At 51.6% G+C, this 19,808-nt stretch overlaps 1 protein-coding gene across 22 annotated transcripts in view; it reads left to right on the plus strand.

Annotated features, from left to right (window-relative positions):
* Positions 1–1,741: 1,741 nt before the first annotated feature.
* The window catches only part of KCNMA1 (potassium calcium-activated channel subfamily M alpha 1), a gene marked incomplete at both ends in the record, with an annotated part of 741,342 nt that continues 723,275 nt past the window's right edge, over positions 1,742–19,808 (plus strand). For all 22 annotated transcript variants that reach the window (XM_082854819.1, XM_082854826.1, XM_082854808.1 and 19 more), the window contains one exon: positions 1,742–2,110. In XM_082854819.1, the coding sequence (XP_082710945.1) occupies positions 1,742–2,110 (369 nt within the window). The remainder of the gene's footprint in view (positions 2,111–19,808) is intronic.

Genomic DNA, 19,808 nt, shown 5'->3' on the forward strand with positions numbered 1-19,808 from the left:
TGCTGGAAAAACTTGTGGTCCAGCTGGTAGCATAAGGAAGGGCAGTGTCCAGAGGGAGCAAAGGTTGAGAGTATCAGAAGGGGGATTTCCCCTGGTGGTTAGGGAGAGGCTGCTGAACAAACCCAGACACCTTCTTCATCTCTAAGTGGGGAGGACAGAAGACCCTAAATGGGGAAAGGTGGGCTTTAATGGAGCTTGGAGCTGCCCTTCTCACACGATGGAGTCTGAGGCTGAATAAAAGGGGAGTGACATTAGGGAACTCTGTTGTCTATAGGGGCTTTCACTGTCCCTGAGGTCAGGTCGGCCCTGCCCATCTTTGCCTACTCTCTTAGGCAGCCTCTGTCGCTTAATAAGGAAGAGGCAGAAAAACCACCTGCTGCTGTCAAAGGCCACAGACCACCTGCCAGGCCCCTGCATGGCCCTGCTTTCCAGAACACAGGGGGCACTGGGGCACCTAGGAAGGCGACAGGGAAGAGCGACAGGGGCTGGTAGGGGTCGAACGAGGGTGTGTATCCTGGAGAAGGGTCCTCCTCACTCCCGAAGCCCGAGGAGCTTGGGGCGTCCGGCCTGTGCAAGCAACAGCTGGTCACTGCTCCCCTCCCCACTGGGGGCTCCTTTGGGAAAAATGGCCTGCCACGGGCGCCCGGCCATCCTCCTCGGGTCCCCCAGGGCGCTCGGCTGGGGGCGCAGCACCTTGGAGAGAGGTGTCGGGTCCCGCGCTTGGATTTGGGGCTCTCTACTTTTCGCACTGCGGCTCAGGGGTGCGTGCCAGGCCGTCGCCAAGGGGTCTGCCGGCCCCCTGCCCAGCTCGGGGCCGAGGCGAGCCAGCGCGGCGAACCTCCTCCCCTCCCGTTCGGGCGGCCTGAGCCCGCGCCCGCTCCAGTTGCTGCAGCTGCTGTTACTGGCGGCTGCGGGGAGCGCGGGGCGCGCGCAGGAGAGGCTCGGGCGGCGACGAGGAGGAGCCTGAGGAAGCGGGGGGAAGATCGAGCGAAGGCCGAGGAGGCTCAGCGGCGTGGCGGCGCGGCTCGGGGATCCCGGGAACATGGGCTAGCGGCGGCGGCGGCGGCGGCGGCGGCGGCGGCGGCGGGCCGGGCGCGGTGAACCTGCCGGGGCCCGGCGCACACCGGGGCGGCGAGCGGGAGCCGAGCGCAGCCGGGAGAGGAGGGCTGGCGCGGGGGCGCCCGGGAGGGGGCTGATGAGGCATTATTAACGAGTCGCCACCTAATAAGCCCAGAGCGGCGGGCTAGCTGCGCGGGCTGCGTGCGGGGAGGGGTCCCGGGCCGGAGCGCGGCGCAAACGCGTGGCGCACAGCGGACAGGCGGCGCGGCGCGACGCGACGCGGAGAGCAACCGGGCCGGCGAGCAGAGCCGGGGCGGGCCCGGGGGCGGACCGCAGCGCCCCCTCGTTCTCGGCGCTCTGGGCCCGCGCAGCCCGGGGTTAGCGGGGCTCGGGCCGGGGAGGGGAGCTGCCCGCGCGCTCCGTCCCCCTCCCCCCTGGGCGGGCGGGCCGGCGGCCGGGGGGAGGGCGGGCGGCGGCGGCGGCCCGCTGTATATATCTCCGCGCACCCCGCCAGGTCGCGCACAGCTCCCCGAGCCCAGGCCCCTCCCCGCCCCCTCCCCGCGCTCCGCGGCGGCGGCGGCGGCAGCAGTAGCAGCAATATGGCTGTTGATGGGTGTTCGGGGTGGCGCTGGCGGCGGGAGGAGCTCCCCCGAGCCCCTGCGCCGGCTGCCCGTTGCTAGCTATGGCAAATGGTGGCGGCGGCGGCGGCAGCAGCGGCGGCGGCGGCGGCGGCGGAGGCAGCACTCTTAGAATGAGTGGCAATATCCACGCGAACCTTCTCAGCCTAGACGCGTCCTCCTCCTCCTCCTCTTCCTCCTCCTCTTCTTCCTCCTCCTCTTCCTCCTCGTCCTCGGTCCACGAGCCCAAGATGGATGCGCTCATCATCCCAGTGACCATGGAGGTGCCGTGCGACAGCCGGGGCCAGCGCATGTGGTGGGCTTTCCTGGCCTCCTCCATGGTGACTTTCTTCGGGGGCCTCTTCATCATCTTGCTCTGGCGGACGCTCAAGTACCTGTGGACCGTTTGCTGCCACTGCGGGGGCAAGACGAAGGTAACGCGCGCCCCGGCGCCTCCCCCCTGCGCCAGCCCCGCCGCTTCTCGGCGTCCCCTGCAGCCCACCTCCTCGCTTCTCACAGCGCCGTGCCTCCCTCCATCCCTGCCTGCCTTCCCCTCGCCGCCTTCCCTTCCCTCCGCTCTCCTGGCGCCCGCCTGTTGGGGCTTCGGGCGGCGCGCCGGGGGTGAGGAGTTGCCCCCAACCGGTGCGCTCCGGGACGCGGACGCCAAATCCCGTCCCCTTGTTTATTGTAGGGTTGTTTGTGGCTGCGGCTGGGGCCGGGATGGGAGGTAGGGAGAGCCGACTCGGCGGGCACCGAGCAAGCTGGGGGCCGCTCGGTGCGTGTTCCGCGCGGCTCACCTGCCCGGGCTCGGCTCCTTGTGGTGGGCGAGGGGGAGCACGTCAGCCCGCACTTTACAAACCTGTTGGGGAGATGAGTTCGTAAAATCAGAAGGGCAGGAAAATCCTTTGAGAAAGGGAGAACATCTTTTGGACTAGGGAATCCCAGGGGAGGAACATGACCAGAGGACGTGCGGGGGACCTGGAGGGGCGAGAGAAAGTTGGGGAGATGCATCCCAGTTTTGGAGGCAACCCGCGGATGCTGCCACTTTAGGAATGTGGCGAGGTCGCAAAACTGATGTCCCCTCCCTCTCCTACTGTTGGAGCAGACCCCCACCCCCACCGCAAGTTCTTCGGCATCTGTATTCTCGCCCCCCTGCCACCGCCTTCAGGTCCCCGGAAATGCCCCCGGCAGCGTGGAGCTAGAGGGGAGGTCCGCCCGAGAGCCCGCCGAGGCCGAGGTTTTCACGCGAGCCTCCTCCCCGACGCTTTTGAGGTGGCTGGATGTCGGCTTTAAACTATTCCTGGCGCAGAGACGCCCACCAGCACCGAGGCTCACTACACCTTATGTATGGTTGCTAGGCTGACTGCCTGGTTTGTCGCCGTCGTGTCCCTAGAGATGTCCTCTCCCCCCCCCCCCCCCCCCACTGGCTGAAGGTGAGAGGTGGCGGGCAGTTTTTCATAGAAAACTGCAGGATAAAAAAGAAAGGACTGGAAAAAAGAGTGACCAAGCTGTTTTCTGTTTGACTAATTTTTAACCTAGGGGACTAACCAGCGCCAGCATTTTCAGAGGGAGGGAAGCTCAAAGGGGGATAGGGAACAGTGCAAGGCCGTGGCACATCTCGGTGGGAATGCTCACACCTTTTCTAATAAAGTTAATCCGAGGACACCTCAAACTTCCACGGGGCACAGCAACTTGTAGCAGCCTCCTTAATTGCTACGGGGAGGGAGTAGGTAAGATGGGGGCTATGGGTGACACACAAGGGTGAAGGGAAGCTCGCGATCTCTCTCTCTCTCTCTCTCTCTCTCTCTCTCCTGATCATTAATTATACATTGTGTTGGGTGCTGGAGCTCAGCTGTGTTTTGTGGTAGCACATTTGTGTTTTGGAAAATACTGGTGTGTTGGAAATAAGGGAGAAAAATAAAAACCATCATTCTCTTCCTCTTCCTCCTACTTCTCCGGAGACCTCCAGATGTTAGTCCGTCAGTTTTCTCTGGAGTTACCTTCTTGGCCATAGCAGTTTCTCCTTACTTGTCAAGGTGCAAAACCACCCACATTCCAGAGAAGCCATTAGGTTAAGCAAAATCCTAACCCCGAGACCCCCTAGACCCAGCCCCTTGCCTAGCCCTCCTGACCAGTGCTTATTCATATAGCCTTCTTATTCACACATTCCCTCTCCTCTGCCTCCCCACCAGTCTTTAGTCAGTGAGTGTTTTTCCTTTACTGAGATTCCGTGCTACCCTTAGAGGTAGAACTTGTAGTTGCATGCATCTCAGACGTTTTCTACACTGAGTGATTTTGGGGAACTTTTTAACGATCTCCTTATCCTTCAGGAACTGGGCAGGCTAGATCATAATGAAAACTTTTTTTTCAGTGAGTCAAAATAAGTTTCAGTGTTTTTGTGATCCTGGGGTTTTAAACACAGCTTCTAAAGTCTTTCTACTCTAGGGGGTACATCAGTGCTACTGCATTGCTTCTGATGAAATGCTGATTGGATCGTTCACATAAAGAGTCTCTTTCTTAAATGATGACCAAGCATAACCTCTGTAAGTTTTCTCAAGAAAATACGTTTTTGGCAATGATCATTAGAAAAAAAAACAACCCCTAGATATTAGGCTATATTTTGTAGCTCCAAGACATGCCGAGTTGACTAAACTGGAACTTTCTACAAAGAATCATCTGGGATGAGAGATACTTGCAGTTAGTTGGGAAGATGTGAGGCCAGTATAAAATGAGATCACGTCACTTTTGGTACCATTAGAGTCCCCTTTAAAACATGCCCAGAATCTCTTAATACTTGCCCCTTGATTTGCTCAATTAAACAGTGTGTGTAGCCATCTCATTTTGACCAGTAGTAGTTACTTAGGCCTTTTATAAGCTTTTCTTTCTACTCTTGAGGTCTGTATTTTTTACTGCAATCATTCTTTTTTTTTTTTTGTCTTTCATTCTTTTTGCTTTCCAAGTATTTGGTAGTCATCAAGACACTGTTGAGAAGAATGCATTTGGCTTCAGTTTGGAATCATTATTTTAGTGTTGGGTTTCTCAAGCAAACTAAGGCTGCTTTTCTTTGGTATTCTACCAGCCCTCAGATATATTCACCCTGATCCTGGTTCAGCCCCGAGATGGTTTGACCCGGAGCTAGGGTCCAGAGGAAGGCTGGTCTTTTTAGCATCTGAAATTCTAGGGGAATAAGTTTCAGCAGGAGCTCCAGAATCACAAGCATTTGGCCTCTGGGACTGCACCATCCTTTCTGAGTAAAGGAACCTGAAACTGGATGTACCTCATGAGACATCTCATCCTTAGTTCCTCTGGCCTCCAAATCTCAAATCGTGAATGACTTTACTATTCTGAAAAGAATAGTTATGTGGATTTCTTTAGGAAATAAAGAAGAAAGAGAATCCCATTTTCCCCCAGTTGGGAGTTTGGGCACAGTCATTCCAGTACTATATTCTTTGCTGTACTTTTTCACATCATTTTTCTTTCTCTGTTGGGTTTCATCAGAGCCCTCTCTTTACTTGGCCGTGACGTTTCAAGGTCTAAGCCAGTCGTAGACTGTAGTGAACAAGGAGCGGCTCTGGCAGCCTGAAGAAGGTTGTGACCTTGAAGAAGTAGATTAACCTCTCTGGTCTCTTTCCTGGTGTGCAAAATGTGGGATTGAATTCTGTGAGTGCTAATGTCCCTTCCTGCTCTGGGACTCAGTGGAAGCCGGTAGAAGGAGTTGGTGATCTGTGGGTAAAGTTTCTAGCTCAGAACATGTTCTGTAACTCTCCAGCCTTGGAGTGCTTATGTGTCTTTATTCCCATCTTCTGCTCTTCCTCCAGCCCACAGTCTGCTTTTCTTTAAATGCCTGGAGAAGCTGAGGCCAGCTTCCTATGGAGCTGTGGTTTGCTGTGGGTCATAGACTCATCCTGCTCTCAGGTGGAGCTGTCCTCCCTGTAGAAGTTTGGAATTGATTAAGGTTGGTCTGCATATAATGAATTATGGAGGTTTGTCTCCACGGCTGTGTCTGAGAAAACAACACGTTTTCTCTGTTAGACTCGTGACTAATATAAACATCAGATCCCATTACGGCTTGGTAATTACCCAGGGTCTGGCCTGACGCATCATCCAATCAGGGCTGGAAACTTCAGTGCCTCAGAATTCTTGATTCCAGATTGGCCCTGGTGCCTCATCTCATCCTGGAGATAGTCTGCCTCGGACGAACTACAGATGTTCCTTCGGATCACTTAGGGGGGGCCTTGGAGAAGTGCTCAGATCCCAGGCACAGGGGAGTTCCAGGTGACCTTCCCTTGTCCTGAGAACTTTTGCTTCTTGTTCCTGGCTCCCCCTGTGGAAATGCACACTTCCGTAGAGATGCTGCAGTCAGACAGACCCGAGTGCAAATCATGGATTCCACACTTGTTAGCTGGGCATCTGTGACTGGCAGCCCTGTTAAGCATGGTTTCTTCACATGTAAGAAAAGCGTAATGATGCTTACTTTGTAGAATTCTTTTTTTTTTTTTTTTTTGCAGTACGCGGGCCTCTCACTGTTGTGGCCTCTCCCGTTGCGGAGCACAGGCTCCGGATGCGCAGGGTCAGCGGCCATGGCTCACGGGCCCAGCCGCTCCACGGCATGTGGGATCTTCCCAGACCGGGGCACGAACCCGTGTCCCCTGCATCGGCAGGCGGACTCTCAACCACTGCGCCACCAGGGAAGCCCCTGTAGAATTCTTACAAGGAGTGACGATGCTGGGTATACAGCACCTGGGAAACGCCTGGCACTTAGCAGGCCTGTAAATGGGCGCTGTCATAGCTCCACAGAGTGGCAGGTTTTAAATTTTCTCCTTGATTCCTTGAACTTTTGGCCCTGGAAGGGCACAGACTACAACAAATAGAACTTTTGAACCGAAAGGGACCTCTAGGCCCTGGAGTCAGTTGTCCTTGGGTCGAACAACCCGTTAGGGTCAGATTGAGATTGGGCTCATAGCTCTTGGCTGTTGCGAGGCTGGCAGGCCGGGGAGGGGCAGCCTCGGAAGGCCCCACGGCTGAGGGCTTGGCGGGATGGCTAGTGCTCTGATGGCGGGCAAGTCAGCGGTGAGCATTGCCATCGTGGGGCTCCAGGAGCTGCAGGCCTAGCAGAAGTGGAAGGTTTTGTGGGCAGGTGTGGCTGTCGAATGTCCCTTGAGAAAGGATGAATTCCACCCCTGTTCTCCCCAGTCCAGAGCCCACAGACCTGTTCCCCTGACAATGGAACAGTTTCCCCGCCAGGGTGCTCTCTACTCAGACCAGCTTTACCCTGATCGCCTCCAGAGTAGTATTTCCCCAAGTGTGTTCTGTGGAGCACTTGCCCTTGCAGTTACCTTGTGAAACAAAATTGTAAGTCAGGGCATATCTGCAACCCCCACCTTGGAGAGTCACGTCATGTTCTGGGAGAAGTCCCAAGGGAGAGGAATTAGTTAAACTGCCCTTGGCCGTGCTCACTTTGAGCAACAGGGCCTAGGTGTCACGCTCGCCATGTAGCACCCAGAAGTCAGCCTGTGACCTTGGGCAAGGACGTCACCGCTTTGTGCCTCAGTCTCCTCATCTGTAAACCGGGGGTCCTCGTAGAGCTCAGCCCTTTGGGGTAGGTACTCGCAGGGACCCCACTCTATAGCATTTCCTAGGAGGATACTGGTGACTGCAAGCCACGCGCTGGCTCTGTTTCCAGGTGCCCAGGGTCCTTGTCCAAACATGCATCAGGAGGAAAGCAAGAGCTGCCCTTGTGTTTGGCCTGGGGGAGAAAGGATTCCAAGGGCAAGGCTCACCGCTGTCTTCTTCCCTGGATGGGGACATTCGCTGTGTGCCTGGTACAGAGAGTGCTTGCTGTGGGTATCTCTTTCTGACCAGGGCAAACGAGCCTGCTGCTGAAGCAGTCAGGTTGGTGTTGGATTCCAATGCCAGGACCTCCTTCCCAGTGCGGGCAGCCGCGGTGTCCCAGCTCACGGTGGCAGTGACCGTGCTAGCCTGCGGATCCCAGCAGCCAGCCCCACCTTCCCGGGACTTCAGAGCTGTGGAGCCCCTGCAAGGCCACCTCTGTGGTTCCGGTGAGAAGGGCGGTGTTTGTGCCGTGATGCCGCAGCTCCTGGAGCCCTGCGGGGAGCATTGGTCTCCGTGAGACCTGCTTGGGGGGCAGGCAAGGTCAGCGTCCCCCAGGACCTCTGAAGTCACACAGCCTTTCTGTGCACAGCAGGGAGCAGATCAAGAGAGTGCCCTTTTTTTGAGATGCTTCTGAGTGGGTGGAACCCTGGCCCTGGGCACACGGAGAAGGAAGCTCGGGGGCCCCAGCCTGAGAGGCAGGGGTGTCCCAGCACTCCGGGGAGAAGGCTCAAGGGATGTTCAGTTGGGGTGTTAGATCTCTCCCTCCCATGGCCAGAGAGCATCTTAGTCCATCTACTTCTGGGGCCTCTTGCACGTTTACATGTACACGAATCACCTGGAGAGCCATTAAAATGCAGATTCTGATTCAGAAGGTCCAGGGTGGGGCCTGAGACTCTGCATTTCTGACAAGCCACAGGTGATGCCGATGCTGAGCAGACCATGCTTTGAGAAGCAAGGATCTGGTCCCAGCCTCAGTCTCTAGGCGGTCTCTCTCTGAAGACAGGGCTATTTTTAAATATGGAAATTCTCAGCTCTTCAGCAGTGGGAAGGGATGAGAAGAGGAAGGTTCCCTGTGCCAGGACAGCCAGGTGGAGAAAACTCGGCTCAGGCCTCTCCGCGTTGCTGCCGTTCAGTCTGGGTGCTCCCTGCTAAAGCTGATTGTTCGGGTGTCTGCTCCCTAGGAACCCACAGCGCTGTTGGTTTGGGGCTGGGTTGTGGTGACCAGGGCAGCATCCTGCAGATCTGTGGGGGTGTGGTCTGTGCGTCGCCCATCAGGCTGTGGGCTCTCCCTCGTGCCGGTGGGTCACGCTGCAAGGGGACTTTCCGCAGTCCCGGATGGCAACTCAGCCAAACCACCTTCTTGCAAAATTAGAGGCTCGTGGTGGAGCCAGGGCTGCACTGTGGTGATGCTCCGGGAAGCCAGCTGTTGGCCGCTCCCTCCGGGGTGTTTGAAGTCAGCAGGCAGTAAAACTGCCAGCCTGATTTTCCATAGGGACCTCGGTGGGCTTTTCCAAGCGGAGGGATGTGAAAGGATTGGGCTCAAGACCTGATCACGGAGTGGGGAGAGACGTGCGGCACTGTGCTGTGCCACCCTCCAGTGGTACTTCTCGAGAATCCCAGCAGATGAAGCTGGAAGTAGCTCCTTTTCTCAACATACTGTCAGGGTTTTCACAGCTCATACCGTCAGGGGCTTTTTCCTGGAGATGTGCATTTTGGGTTGTTCCATCGTCAAAGGGGAGAACCTGGAATAAACATTTATCATGAGCATCGTCAGCCTAAATGAAGGACTCAGCATGATGCCCGGCACACAGTAGGTCCTCAAATACATCTTGTGGTTATTAGTGTTGTTGTTTTGGCTTTTATTACATAGGGAGTTCATCCTCTGTTCCAGGAACCAAGCTAGGTGCTAGGGATAAAAATAAGACCCAGTTTGTTTGATGGAAGGGATGGAAAAATTCAGTTGTCTTCTCATGTCTGGTCTCCAAGTTGCCTGCAAACCCCCTGAGGGCAGGAACTGAGTCATGTAAATACAAGCACAGATATATGTTGGGAGGGCCCTTCCACAGTGATCTGTGGGAGGCTGCGTGGGAATGTTGTAGGTGCAAATACATTTTGCTGCTCTTTTGGGTAATTTGTTAGACGCTATGCAGAAACTCTGGGTGAAAGGGATGGGCTTGAGTCATTTCTGGATTTTAATTATTCATGCCACCCCGGTCTCCCCTGACCGGTGGGTAAGAAGAATTTGTTCATGATGAGCACTTGTCCATGAGGTGGATGAGTCAGGCAGGGAGCAGAAGGACAGCTTCGAAAGAATGGCTGCTTGAAGATGGAATCTGCTTTGTTTTTGGCATTATTTGGGGCATTATGTCTAATTGCCAATTTGGAAATGTAATTGGCACTCCAGGTCCAGAAGGGGTATACTTCACGTTGTCAAGCCGAGACTCTGAATCGTCTCCCTATAAGATCTCATTACCTGTATGACTAATGCTTCTTTACGTGGCCAAAAGCGAAATTATTTAAAACATCTCATTTACTTGGTATTCTTTATGCTGTTTCATTGGCCTCCCTACCAGGTTTTCCCAGGGACCAGATCCGGTTGACGCTGGGCATTTCAAAGGTAATTAACAGAAACGCTGTGTCCCTTCCTTCTGCTCTTTATCCTTTCCTTGATTTCCTTTCTTTCTTGGTGATTCCCGCCAAGTCCAGGAGCAGAGGGACTGAAGTTTGCAGGTTAGTGGACAAAAAATAGAGGGTTGATCTCGCAAGCTGAGAAGCACGTGGAGTTGTGACATCATAGGGGCAGAAAGGTGCTTTGGGGTTGGGGTCCTACCTCCTCCCCAGCACCAGTGCTGGGAGCCCTCGGCCCCATCTCCAGAGGGGACTGGGGTGTTCATGGCCTTCTGAGGCCACCATTCCATGGGGCACAAACCCACCTAAGCGTGAATGGAAAGGTCTTTCTCCTTGCACTAAGCCCTCTTTGCTTCTCAGCTATTTCTAGGACACACAGAACATGTCTTGGTAGGTGATAGATTTCAAATTCTAAATCCGGCCCAAGAAGGCCCAGAGCTGGGTGGGGTTTAAGTGTCAGCAATGTTCTTGAGATGTAGAACGCCCTTAACTTGTGTCGCTACCGTGCAAGCCACCTTCTTTTTCTCTCTCGTGACTGCCCGATGTCCTCCTTCCCCGGAGGCGGCGAGGTTTCTCCGTGCCCTCTTCCCCAGGGTTTACACAGCAGCCCATCCTGGCTCTTGGTTCTGGTGGTTTGTCCTGTGCAATGTGTCAGGTCTTGTCAGAAGCTGTGGGTGAGGATTTGGCCATCCCTGAGCCATTGGGTCGCCTCTTTGTCACTGGAATGTGCCCAGTGATTCCAAAGTTCAGCTTCTTTCAGAGTTCAGCGCTGGGCTTGGCCGAGAGCAGATGTGATTTGGGGGCAGTACCGGGGATCCAGATGTATGTAGAGTGGAGATCCTTTGTTAAGAAGCCCGCATTGGACTCTGCTTTCTAGGTGTTGGCTCTTCCCAAGAGAGAGAGAACAGACAGTGATCATGAGTTTCTTTTTGGATCATTTAAATACAGCTGCTCCTAGAGTTGAAGATTATTCCTCTCCAACTGCTCATCTTATCTCTTCTCCTCTGGGCTTCTATACACTACTGCTGCCATTTCTCCTATTTTGCTGAGCAGAAAGAAACCAGAAAAGAAAGAGAACATACAAGAGGGGAGGGTGAGGGAGGGCAGGGGGGAGAGGGAGATGTTGACACAAAGAAAAGTAGAATTTCTCGTCTGGGAGCTGGAGGCTGGATAAATACGTAATTGGATGGATTTTGTTTTTAGTCCCTTCCCCTTGGTCTTAATGAATAAATCATGACAAGTGACCTCATGCCCAGGGTGTGCAGCATTAGCATTATATAAAGACCAGTGGGAAGAGTGCTTTCCCTTTTGGAAGAGTTTAGCTTTTCAAGTGAGTTCCCTCTAATGAACTGCTAGCGTGGGGCCTGTGTGGCCTTGTGGCCCAGACACCAGGGGTTATAAGGTTTCTGGGGGTCTTCCTCTTCGTGTACGTGTTTATGCAGGAGCAGAATTCTTCTCTTTGGGAGAAATTGCTGCATGAGTTTGTTTTCCCTTTACATGACTTTGGAAAGTAGACTTTTTGTGGCTCTGGAAGGGGAAAAAGTAGATGGGCAATGAGTAGCCAATGGAGAACTCAGAGATAAGGGCCCTTAAGGATCGGAGGAAAGATTTGGAAGATGAAAGAAAGGGTTTATCTGAGGGCCGGGGATTTTCATGACCCACGTTAACTGGCCACCGCTTAATACTCTGTTTCTCTTCTTTGTGCACCTGGGAGCACTTTCCTCCCAGTGCTTAGAGGAATTGCTTTAGCTACCCATAAATTACGGCCGTTTCCCTCATAGGTTGTGGCAGCCACAGCTGACCAGGTGGTAAGACTCTTGAAGAGTATAGGAATGGTGTCTCGAGCTGAACCCGTAAGAGAAGTCAATACTTTGCCTGTTTTAAAAAAGAAACCGGGCTTCCCTGGTGGCGCAGTGGTTGAGAGTCCGCCTGCCGATGCAGGGGACGCGGGTTCGTGCCCCGGTCTGGGAAGATCCCACATGCTGCGGAGCGGCTGGGCCCGTGAGCCATGGCTGCTGAGCCTGCGCGTCTGGAGCCTGTGCTCCGCAACGGGAGAGGCCACGACAGTGAGAGGCCCGCGTACAGCAAAAAAATATATATATATATTTGGTGCTAATTTTGTCTATAAAAAATAATAGAAATGAATAAATCAATCAAGTAAATACAAAAAAAAAAAAAGAAACCCATTTCTTAAGTTCGTGTGCAACCCTATTTTCCCTGTAAGATCTCTTTTTCAATTTGTGTTCTACACTTTTGTCCTTAGTCCTAAGTGTATATATATTCACTGTAGAAAATGTAGGCAAGACAGAGAGGTGCTTAAAGAAAAAAAGGACACCTCACACCCACCAGGATGGCTACTACCTCAAAACCCAGAAAGCAGCACGTGTTGACGAGGATGTGAAGGAATTGGAAGCCTGGTGCGCTGTGTGTGGGAATGCACCATGATGCAGCTACTGGGGGAAGCAGTATGGTGGTTTGTCAAAAAAACTGAACATAGAACTACCATATGACCCAGCAATTCCACGGCTGGGTACATATCCAAAAGAAGATACTTGCACATCCCTGTTCATAGCAGCATTCTTCGTAATAGCCAAAAGGTGGAAGCAGCCCAAATGTCCATTGATGGATAAATGGATAAACAAATGTAGTGTTTACCTGCAGTGGAATATTATCCATTTGGAAAAAGGAAGGAAATTCCGACGTGTGCTACAACGTGGATGCCCCTGGAGGACATTATGCTAGGTGAACTAAGCCAGTCACAAAAGGACGCATACTGTGTGATCCTGCAATACTTACATGAGGCACCTAGTTGCACAGACACAGAAGTAGAATGGTGGTTACCAGGGGCTGGGGGAGACGGGGGGCGGTTGTTTAATGGATAGAGAATTTCAGTTTTGTAAGACGAAAGGTTCTGCACAATAATATGAGGATACTTAATACTACTGAACTGTACACTTAAAATGGTTAAGGTGGTAAGTTTTATGGTACGTCTATTTTACCACAATTACAATTTTTTAAAAAAGGAAAAAAAGTCCCTCTAAACCCCACCTCCTGGAGATGGATTTTCATTATCTTCAGACACATTCTTCACCGTGGTGCTTGTTTGATTTAGATGTACCCACAGTGAGAGCAGAACAGATCGAACAGCGTTTCTGCCCATCAAGTCTGGTTTGATGGTGTGTGAAGTTAAGGGACCACTGGATTTTTGATTTCGACATATGAGTAGTTACGGTATCTTAGGCAAGTGATGGTCTCTGGGCCCCAGTTTTGTCATATGTAACATGCTCTCTGATTCAGTGATTTCAGTATACAGCCATTTCTTCAGTCAGATTTCAGAGCTATCATTTTTACCTGATAAAGAACCCAAGACTAACTTACTCAAGGCAGTGGGCCCAGGGAGTAGTTCTGGTGCCTCTATGAATCCCAAGAGTGAAATCTGATTGACATGTCCCCCAAACTTCCGTACTGATTTCGATGAGGTGGCATATTTAAGAATTACTGTCTGGGGACAGGGGCCCCATTGGAGATACAGTCACACTTGTCATTAAGAAAAAAAAAAACAACTCAAATAGTTTTCTGTGACTGTGCTATTACTACTTTTTTAAAAAATTAATTAATTAATTAATTTATTTATTTGCTGTGTTTGGTTTTCGTTGCTGTGCACGGGCTTTCTGTAGTTGCGGTGAGCGGGGGCTACTCTTTGTCGTGGTGCGCGGGCGTCTCATTGTGGTGGCTTCTCTTGCTGTGGAGCACGGGCTCTAGGCACGTGGGCTTCAGTAGTTGTGGCATGTGGGCTCAGTAGTTGTGGCTCACGGGCTCTAGAGAGTAGGCTCAGTAGTTGTGACATCAGTAGTTGTGGCTCACGGGCTTAGTTGCTCCGCGGCATGTGGGATCTTCCCGGACCAGGGCTCGAACCCGTGTCCCCCGCGTTGGCAGGTGGATTCTTAACCACTGCGCCACCAGGGAAGTCCCTGTGCTATTACTTCTAATGACATGGCCACACCACTATTGAGGTTTTAATTTTAATTTCTGGTTTGGGGGAAAGGTTGAAAAGGTCTTGGATTATAGACTAGACTATAAACAGTACACTATGATAGGTTGGCTTTGTTGAGGTTGGGAATAAAAAGAAACATCTGATTAAAGAGGAAGTCATGCAAATCCACTTACTTTCGTGCTTTTCCTTAACTCGCCCCAAAAGGCAACCCCAGAGTGAGAATGTTCATCACAGCCCTGTTCCACGAAGCACTCCAGCTGCCAAAATCAGCAATAAGATGACCACAGTTTCTGTGGCAAAGGAGAGGGTATCTGATGGGGTCAGTAACTTCTGAAATACCTGCCTCTCCCGTAAATCGTAAGCAGCTAGCACATCAGACCTGCTGAATAGTCTCTTAGGTTATATAACATTAATCAGATTATGCTACTGGAGCCATGTATTAAATTTCAACTTGTCACAGCTACATTACGTTAACACTTCACAGATCCACAGAGTGCCAGGTAGTTTTTGGGTGTTATTGAGCAAACTGACGATGATGGTAGGACTTGACGAGGCCCAGACAAAAAATACTTCCTTAGATTTTCTATATTGTAGTTTAATTCTTATTGGAGGATGAAGACATCCTGCAAGTATTCCTTACCAAATGAACTAAAATTTTAAGACCATAGTTTTTGTATCTGCAGGACCAAACAGTTGATTTATGGCCATGAACCAGATAGGACAGAGATTTTTGAAAACTCTGGGAAGCTTTTCATTTTCCAGCGACAGGCAATGCAAGCACTCTGTTCTTAATTGGTCCCTTCTTTAAGTCAGGAGCTGAAATGTCATCATGCAGATCTCTCCTGAGTTGCATGGAAACTAATAAAATCACGAAGGTTTCTATTTGTACTCTATGAACACAGACTGTAATGAAACTGAAACAGCTATCTCCAGGGATGATGCTATTTTAAATGCCAGGCAAGGCTTGACAGCAATTTTAATGGTGAAAAGAGAAGCCAGCAAGTGAGCGCTTCCGTTCTTTCCGACCTGCCCCACCAGTGACTTTTCATCCCTGCTTCTCTTTGCTTCCTGACCTCTGAAAGAATTCGCTTAAAACAGAGACCTGTAGGGCTTCCCTGGTGGCGCAGTGGTTAAGAATCTGGCTGTCAGTGCAGGGGACACAGGTTTGAGCCCTGGTCCGGGAAGATCCCACATGCCATGGAGCAACTAAGCCCGCGTTCTAGAGCCCACAAGCCACAACTACTGAGTCCGCGCACCACAACTACTGAAGCCTGCGTACCTAGAGCCTGTGCTGCACAACAAGAGAAGCCACCGCAATGAGAAGCCTGCGCACTGCAACAAAGAGTAGACCCCACTCGCCACAACTAGAGAAAGCCCATGCGCAGCAGTGAAGACCCAACGCAGCCAAAAATAAATAAGTGAAATAAATAAATTTATATAAAAAAGAGAGCTGTAATTGCTAGTACAGCCTGTCTGCCACCTGTTTTATTTTATTTTATTTTTAAAAAATATTTATTTGGCTGCACTGGGTCTTAGTTGTGGCATGCAGGATCTTCTTTGCTGCATGCAGGATCTGTAGTTGCAGCATGCGAGCTCTTAGTTGCAGCATGCGGAATCTAGTTCCCTGACCAGAGATCAAACCTGGGCCCCCTGCATTGGGAGCACAGAGTCTTAGCCACTGGACCACCAGGGGAGTCCCTACCACCTGTTTTAGAAAACAGCACCTGATTCTCAAACATTCTCTCTTGGCCTTTTCTCTCCCTCTTCAGACATTGCATTGATCTCCACACTTACTGGCACTTTTGTTTTGCTAAGTCTTTCTATGTGAACTGGAGTAACTGGCTTTTTAGGGAAAAAAATTAATAAACTCTTGAAAGTAGTTACTATGCATGAAGCACTCTTTTAAAACTTCTTATGTTTATTATGGTGTTTAAACCTCACACTCCTGTGGAGTGAACACCTTTATGATTCCCAGTTTACAGATTAGAAGACTGAGGCATACATAATACTTTTTTTTTTTGGATAAAAAACTTTGAGTGTTTACTGTGGTTCTTGTAGTTTCTAAGCTCTTTATATTATTTAGTCCTCACAACAACCCAGTGAAATAGGTGGTATCATCATCCTCCCTTTACAGGACAGAGGCGTGGAGAAGTTGAGTGACTTGCGCAGGGTTGCACACTAGTGAGGGAAGAGCCAGGTGTAAATCCAGGCAGGTGGGCAGTGGAGCTCACGTGTCTTAACCCCTGCACTGTTCACCTGCAGTCATACGTCACACCTCCTGTAGTGGTAGGTGGGCTCTGCTCAGCTCATCCCTGCCACGGAGTGAAGGAAACTGTGAAGACATAGGACTGAGGAGAGGAGTCATTGTGTGGAGACTCAGGCAGCCATCCCTAGGTGAGATGTGAGATCCCTTGGACAAGTTCAGAGAGTTCTATACTATCCAGATAGAAACGAACCTTAAAGGTTATCTAGTCCTTTTACTCTCTCTATGCCTTGGTTTCCCTTGCTGGAAAGTAGGTTAATTCACCTTTTCTCTACCTGGTAGGCAGGTGTGCTGTGTGCAGTTGTGCAGGTTGCTCACTGCACAACTATAGGGCTGCCATGAGATTCACATCAAATAATACATGATTGCACTTTATGAACCAGGGCACATATACCATATCCCTGTGCTGGGGGGTAGGTGGAGGCACAGAATACATATTGGGGCATTTTTCTGAGTATCAGTCTTCCTAGAAGTTTTGGATAAAAACATAGTTTTAATATTAACACATATATGGAAGAAATTAGCAGAGTAGGATGCAGAATTCACGCATATTTTAAAAACCTTGAGAGGTACGTGTGGGGCTACGGGGACACTCATATGCAGAAGAGCGCGGAGTAGTGAAATAGTTTGACACCCACCAGCAAAGGCTTATCGGTAAACTCTGAACCAAGCATCCTAATGTGGAATAGATGCCTTATTATTCCCACATGCTATTTGCTCATACCTCAAGCTCCAAAACTGTGTTATTAAAATAATGGAAATTCTATGAAAAGCAAATAAATATCTCTGAATTCCCTGGTCTGCTATAAATAAAGTGCATTTTGAATGTCGGTGGGACAGAGAATTTAATCTGCACACTGAGAAGGAGGTAGTGGTAGCTTACTCAGTGGTTATGAATCTTTCCCTTAGAAAGATCGATTCCTTGCCCCTCTCCACCTCCACGGCCTGGAAATACATTATTGTATCACATTATGGATTTCTTTCTAGACCATTGGGCATTGTGGCCTTGTGCCTGCCAAACCCCACGCACAGACTATTTGGTAGCGGAGATGAATGGGTCGGTCCACAAATCTTTATTAGCGTGGCTGTCCTTTTTCCACGGACACAGGGTTGTGTAAGACGTCATTCCCTCCTTGGCAACACCAGTAGCCACACTGCATTATTCCGGGGGCACCATTCACATCACAGCCATGAATGATGCCCCTGGAATTGTGCAGTGTGCAGCTCGCACGTCCATACACGTGACTTTTCTAGGCATCTGGCTGGGTGGGTATAATACACTCACACGAGAAATTGAAAATACAGTGCGAGGCCCGTAATTCTTAACGGCCAAACAAGTAAGAGAAACATCAAGAACCTGAGATTCAGGAAGGGTGGAGAACACTGAGAATGGGTCCGAGTGGGGTGGCCAGAGAGAGCCCACTGGGGGTGGGGGTGTGTGTGTGAAAGTGGACCCAGCCTGCCCATCCCTAGGCCCAGGCCCCAGGGCAGGCTGTTTCCATGACTTCTGAGCACTGTGACATAGGAGGCCTCCCTGGCCCCTATGCTTGTTCTTAGCCTGAGCCTTTGAGAAGGGTGAAAGCTCGGGTGCCAGCCCATGAGTGTTCCTAAGGTCCGTGAACAAAGAATAACAAGACCCCGAGGATTTGGAGAAGTCCTCAGTTGCTAGCTGTGCTATTTTTAGCCCCTTCCCACGGCCCCTGCTGTCCCCAGGTGTTTGTCAGCAGGGCATCCTGTGCCTGCCCAGCGAGTGGTAGTGGGAGCCCGGGCCGGCCTGCTAGGCTGCAGCAGTCCAGCCGCCAGGCCTAGTGGCCGGGCTGGATCTCGGAGGCTGGCAGGCTGCTGCTGGTTCTGGGTGAGGAGGCCTAGCCCGAGTAACCAGGGCCACAGTTGACCGCTCCTCCCCGGACCCTGGTGCGTTGGACAGACTCACGGGCCTGGTGATGGGCTGGCACGGGCGGGCGCTGCTTCTGCTCTGGAGCTGCCTGACCATGGCTGCAGGGTGCCCAGGCCTGGGCAACATGCCTGGACTGGGAAATGTGGACACGGTCTGGCCTGTTCCACGGCTGGTCCAGACGTGGTAGAAGGCTGATAACGACCTCACGGGTGGCCCGCTCCTTCCCTCCCAGCTCTGCTCTCTGCCTCCCACGTCCTTCAAGGCTGGCTCATGTGCTGGGAAGGTTCGCTTGCTGGGAAGCCTTCTCTGCTCACCTGAGTCAGGGCTCACCCTCTCCTCTGATACGCCCACCTTGTCCTCTCCATCGGTGTGAGCATCGTCCATCAAATGCTCTCTGTGGACAGGGCTGGTGGTTTTCCTTTTCTGAGCTCCTGTGCCTCCCCCAGGTAGTCCTGCGGAGTGGGCAGTGCATGCTGGCTGATCAGTAGCAGTGTGGCCTTCTCATGTCTTCAGAGCAGGCCCCCAGTGAACCGTGAGTCCTGGTATTCATGCTCCTGGGTAGTGCTTCCTTTTGAATCAGGGCTGGCTCCGTGATTTGCTCATAATCAATAGAACGTGGCGGCAATGATCCTGCAACTTCCAAGACTAGGTCAGAAGAACCCTTGCAGCTTCCCTCTTGGCCTCTTGGAACACTGGCTTAGGAGAAGCCAGCCGCCGTATAAAGAAGTCTGACTACCCTGAGAGCACCGTGTTGTGAGAAGTCCAGATCACTTGGAGAGGCCTGGAGGACGTGCTGCCTTGTGGGGGGAGAGGGAGACTCTCCAAGGAGCACCAAGGCACCGGACATGGTGGGAAGAGTCCATCCGGAAAGTGAATTGTGCAGCCCCAGCTGACGTGAATCAGAGCTGAGCCAGCCAGCGCATCCCTCCCTGAATTCCTAAAGAGCATTAACAAAATGAATGATTGTTGTAAGCCACTGCATTTTGAGGTGATTTGTTATGCAGCAGTAGATGATTAGAACAAATAACTACTATTAAAGGGGTGGTCCTCTCTCTGGGTCCCTCTTAGACTTTCTTCCCAAGCTCCCTGCACCCAGCCATATAGGACTTTCTTCACTTCATTAAACTTTTTGTTTCTATGCCCCTGGGCCTTCACACATGCCATCCACTCGAGCTGGAATTCTCTTTCCTTACCCTCTGTCTCCTGTACCACTTAGCTGACTCCTGTTTATCCAGTGACATGCTGGTAAGCATTTAATCTCGAGGAGGGAAGCCCCGATTTGTAGCATTCGTCAGTTCCCATGGTGTAAATACTCTCACCGTGGCTGCTTTTAAGATATCAGCATGATGGCACAGAACGTGGAGGCAGGTATGTTATCTACCTTATGTGGAGGCTGAAGCTCACGGAGGTTTACTTTCTTCTGTAAATCATGGGCAGGTATGGATTCTGGTCTGCTTGGCCTCAAAGACCATGCTGTTTCCTCCTTTGTTCTCATGAAGGACCTGGAGCCTACCATGAGCAAAGGTGCCACCACTGCTGGGCTGTCCCGTTTCTTCTAGACTAGTGGTCCTTCCATTGCTTCTCTTGAGTTGCTGCTGGCTCTTCCTCGTGCTTTCCACACCTAACCAGTCACAGATGCTAATTTCTCTATTGGACCATATTATGGTATCTAGATTCTTCTGTGGTGCATGCAGCAGTCACGGAAGCAGTGAGCTAAGAGGGGCCTATGAGTCTACG

Source organism: Leucopleurus acutus (assembly GCF_964270905.1).
Source record: "Leucopleurus acutus genome assembly, chromosome: 14".
Taxonomy (NCBI): Eukaryota; Metazoa; Chordata; class Mammalia; order Artiodactyla; family Delphinidae; genus Leucopleurus; species Leucopleurus acutus.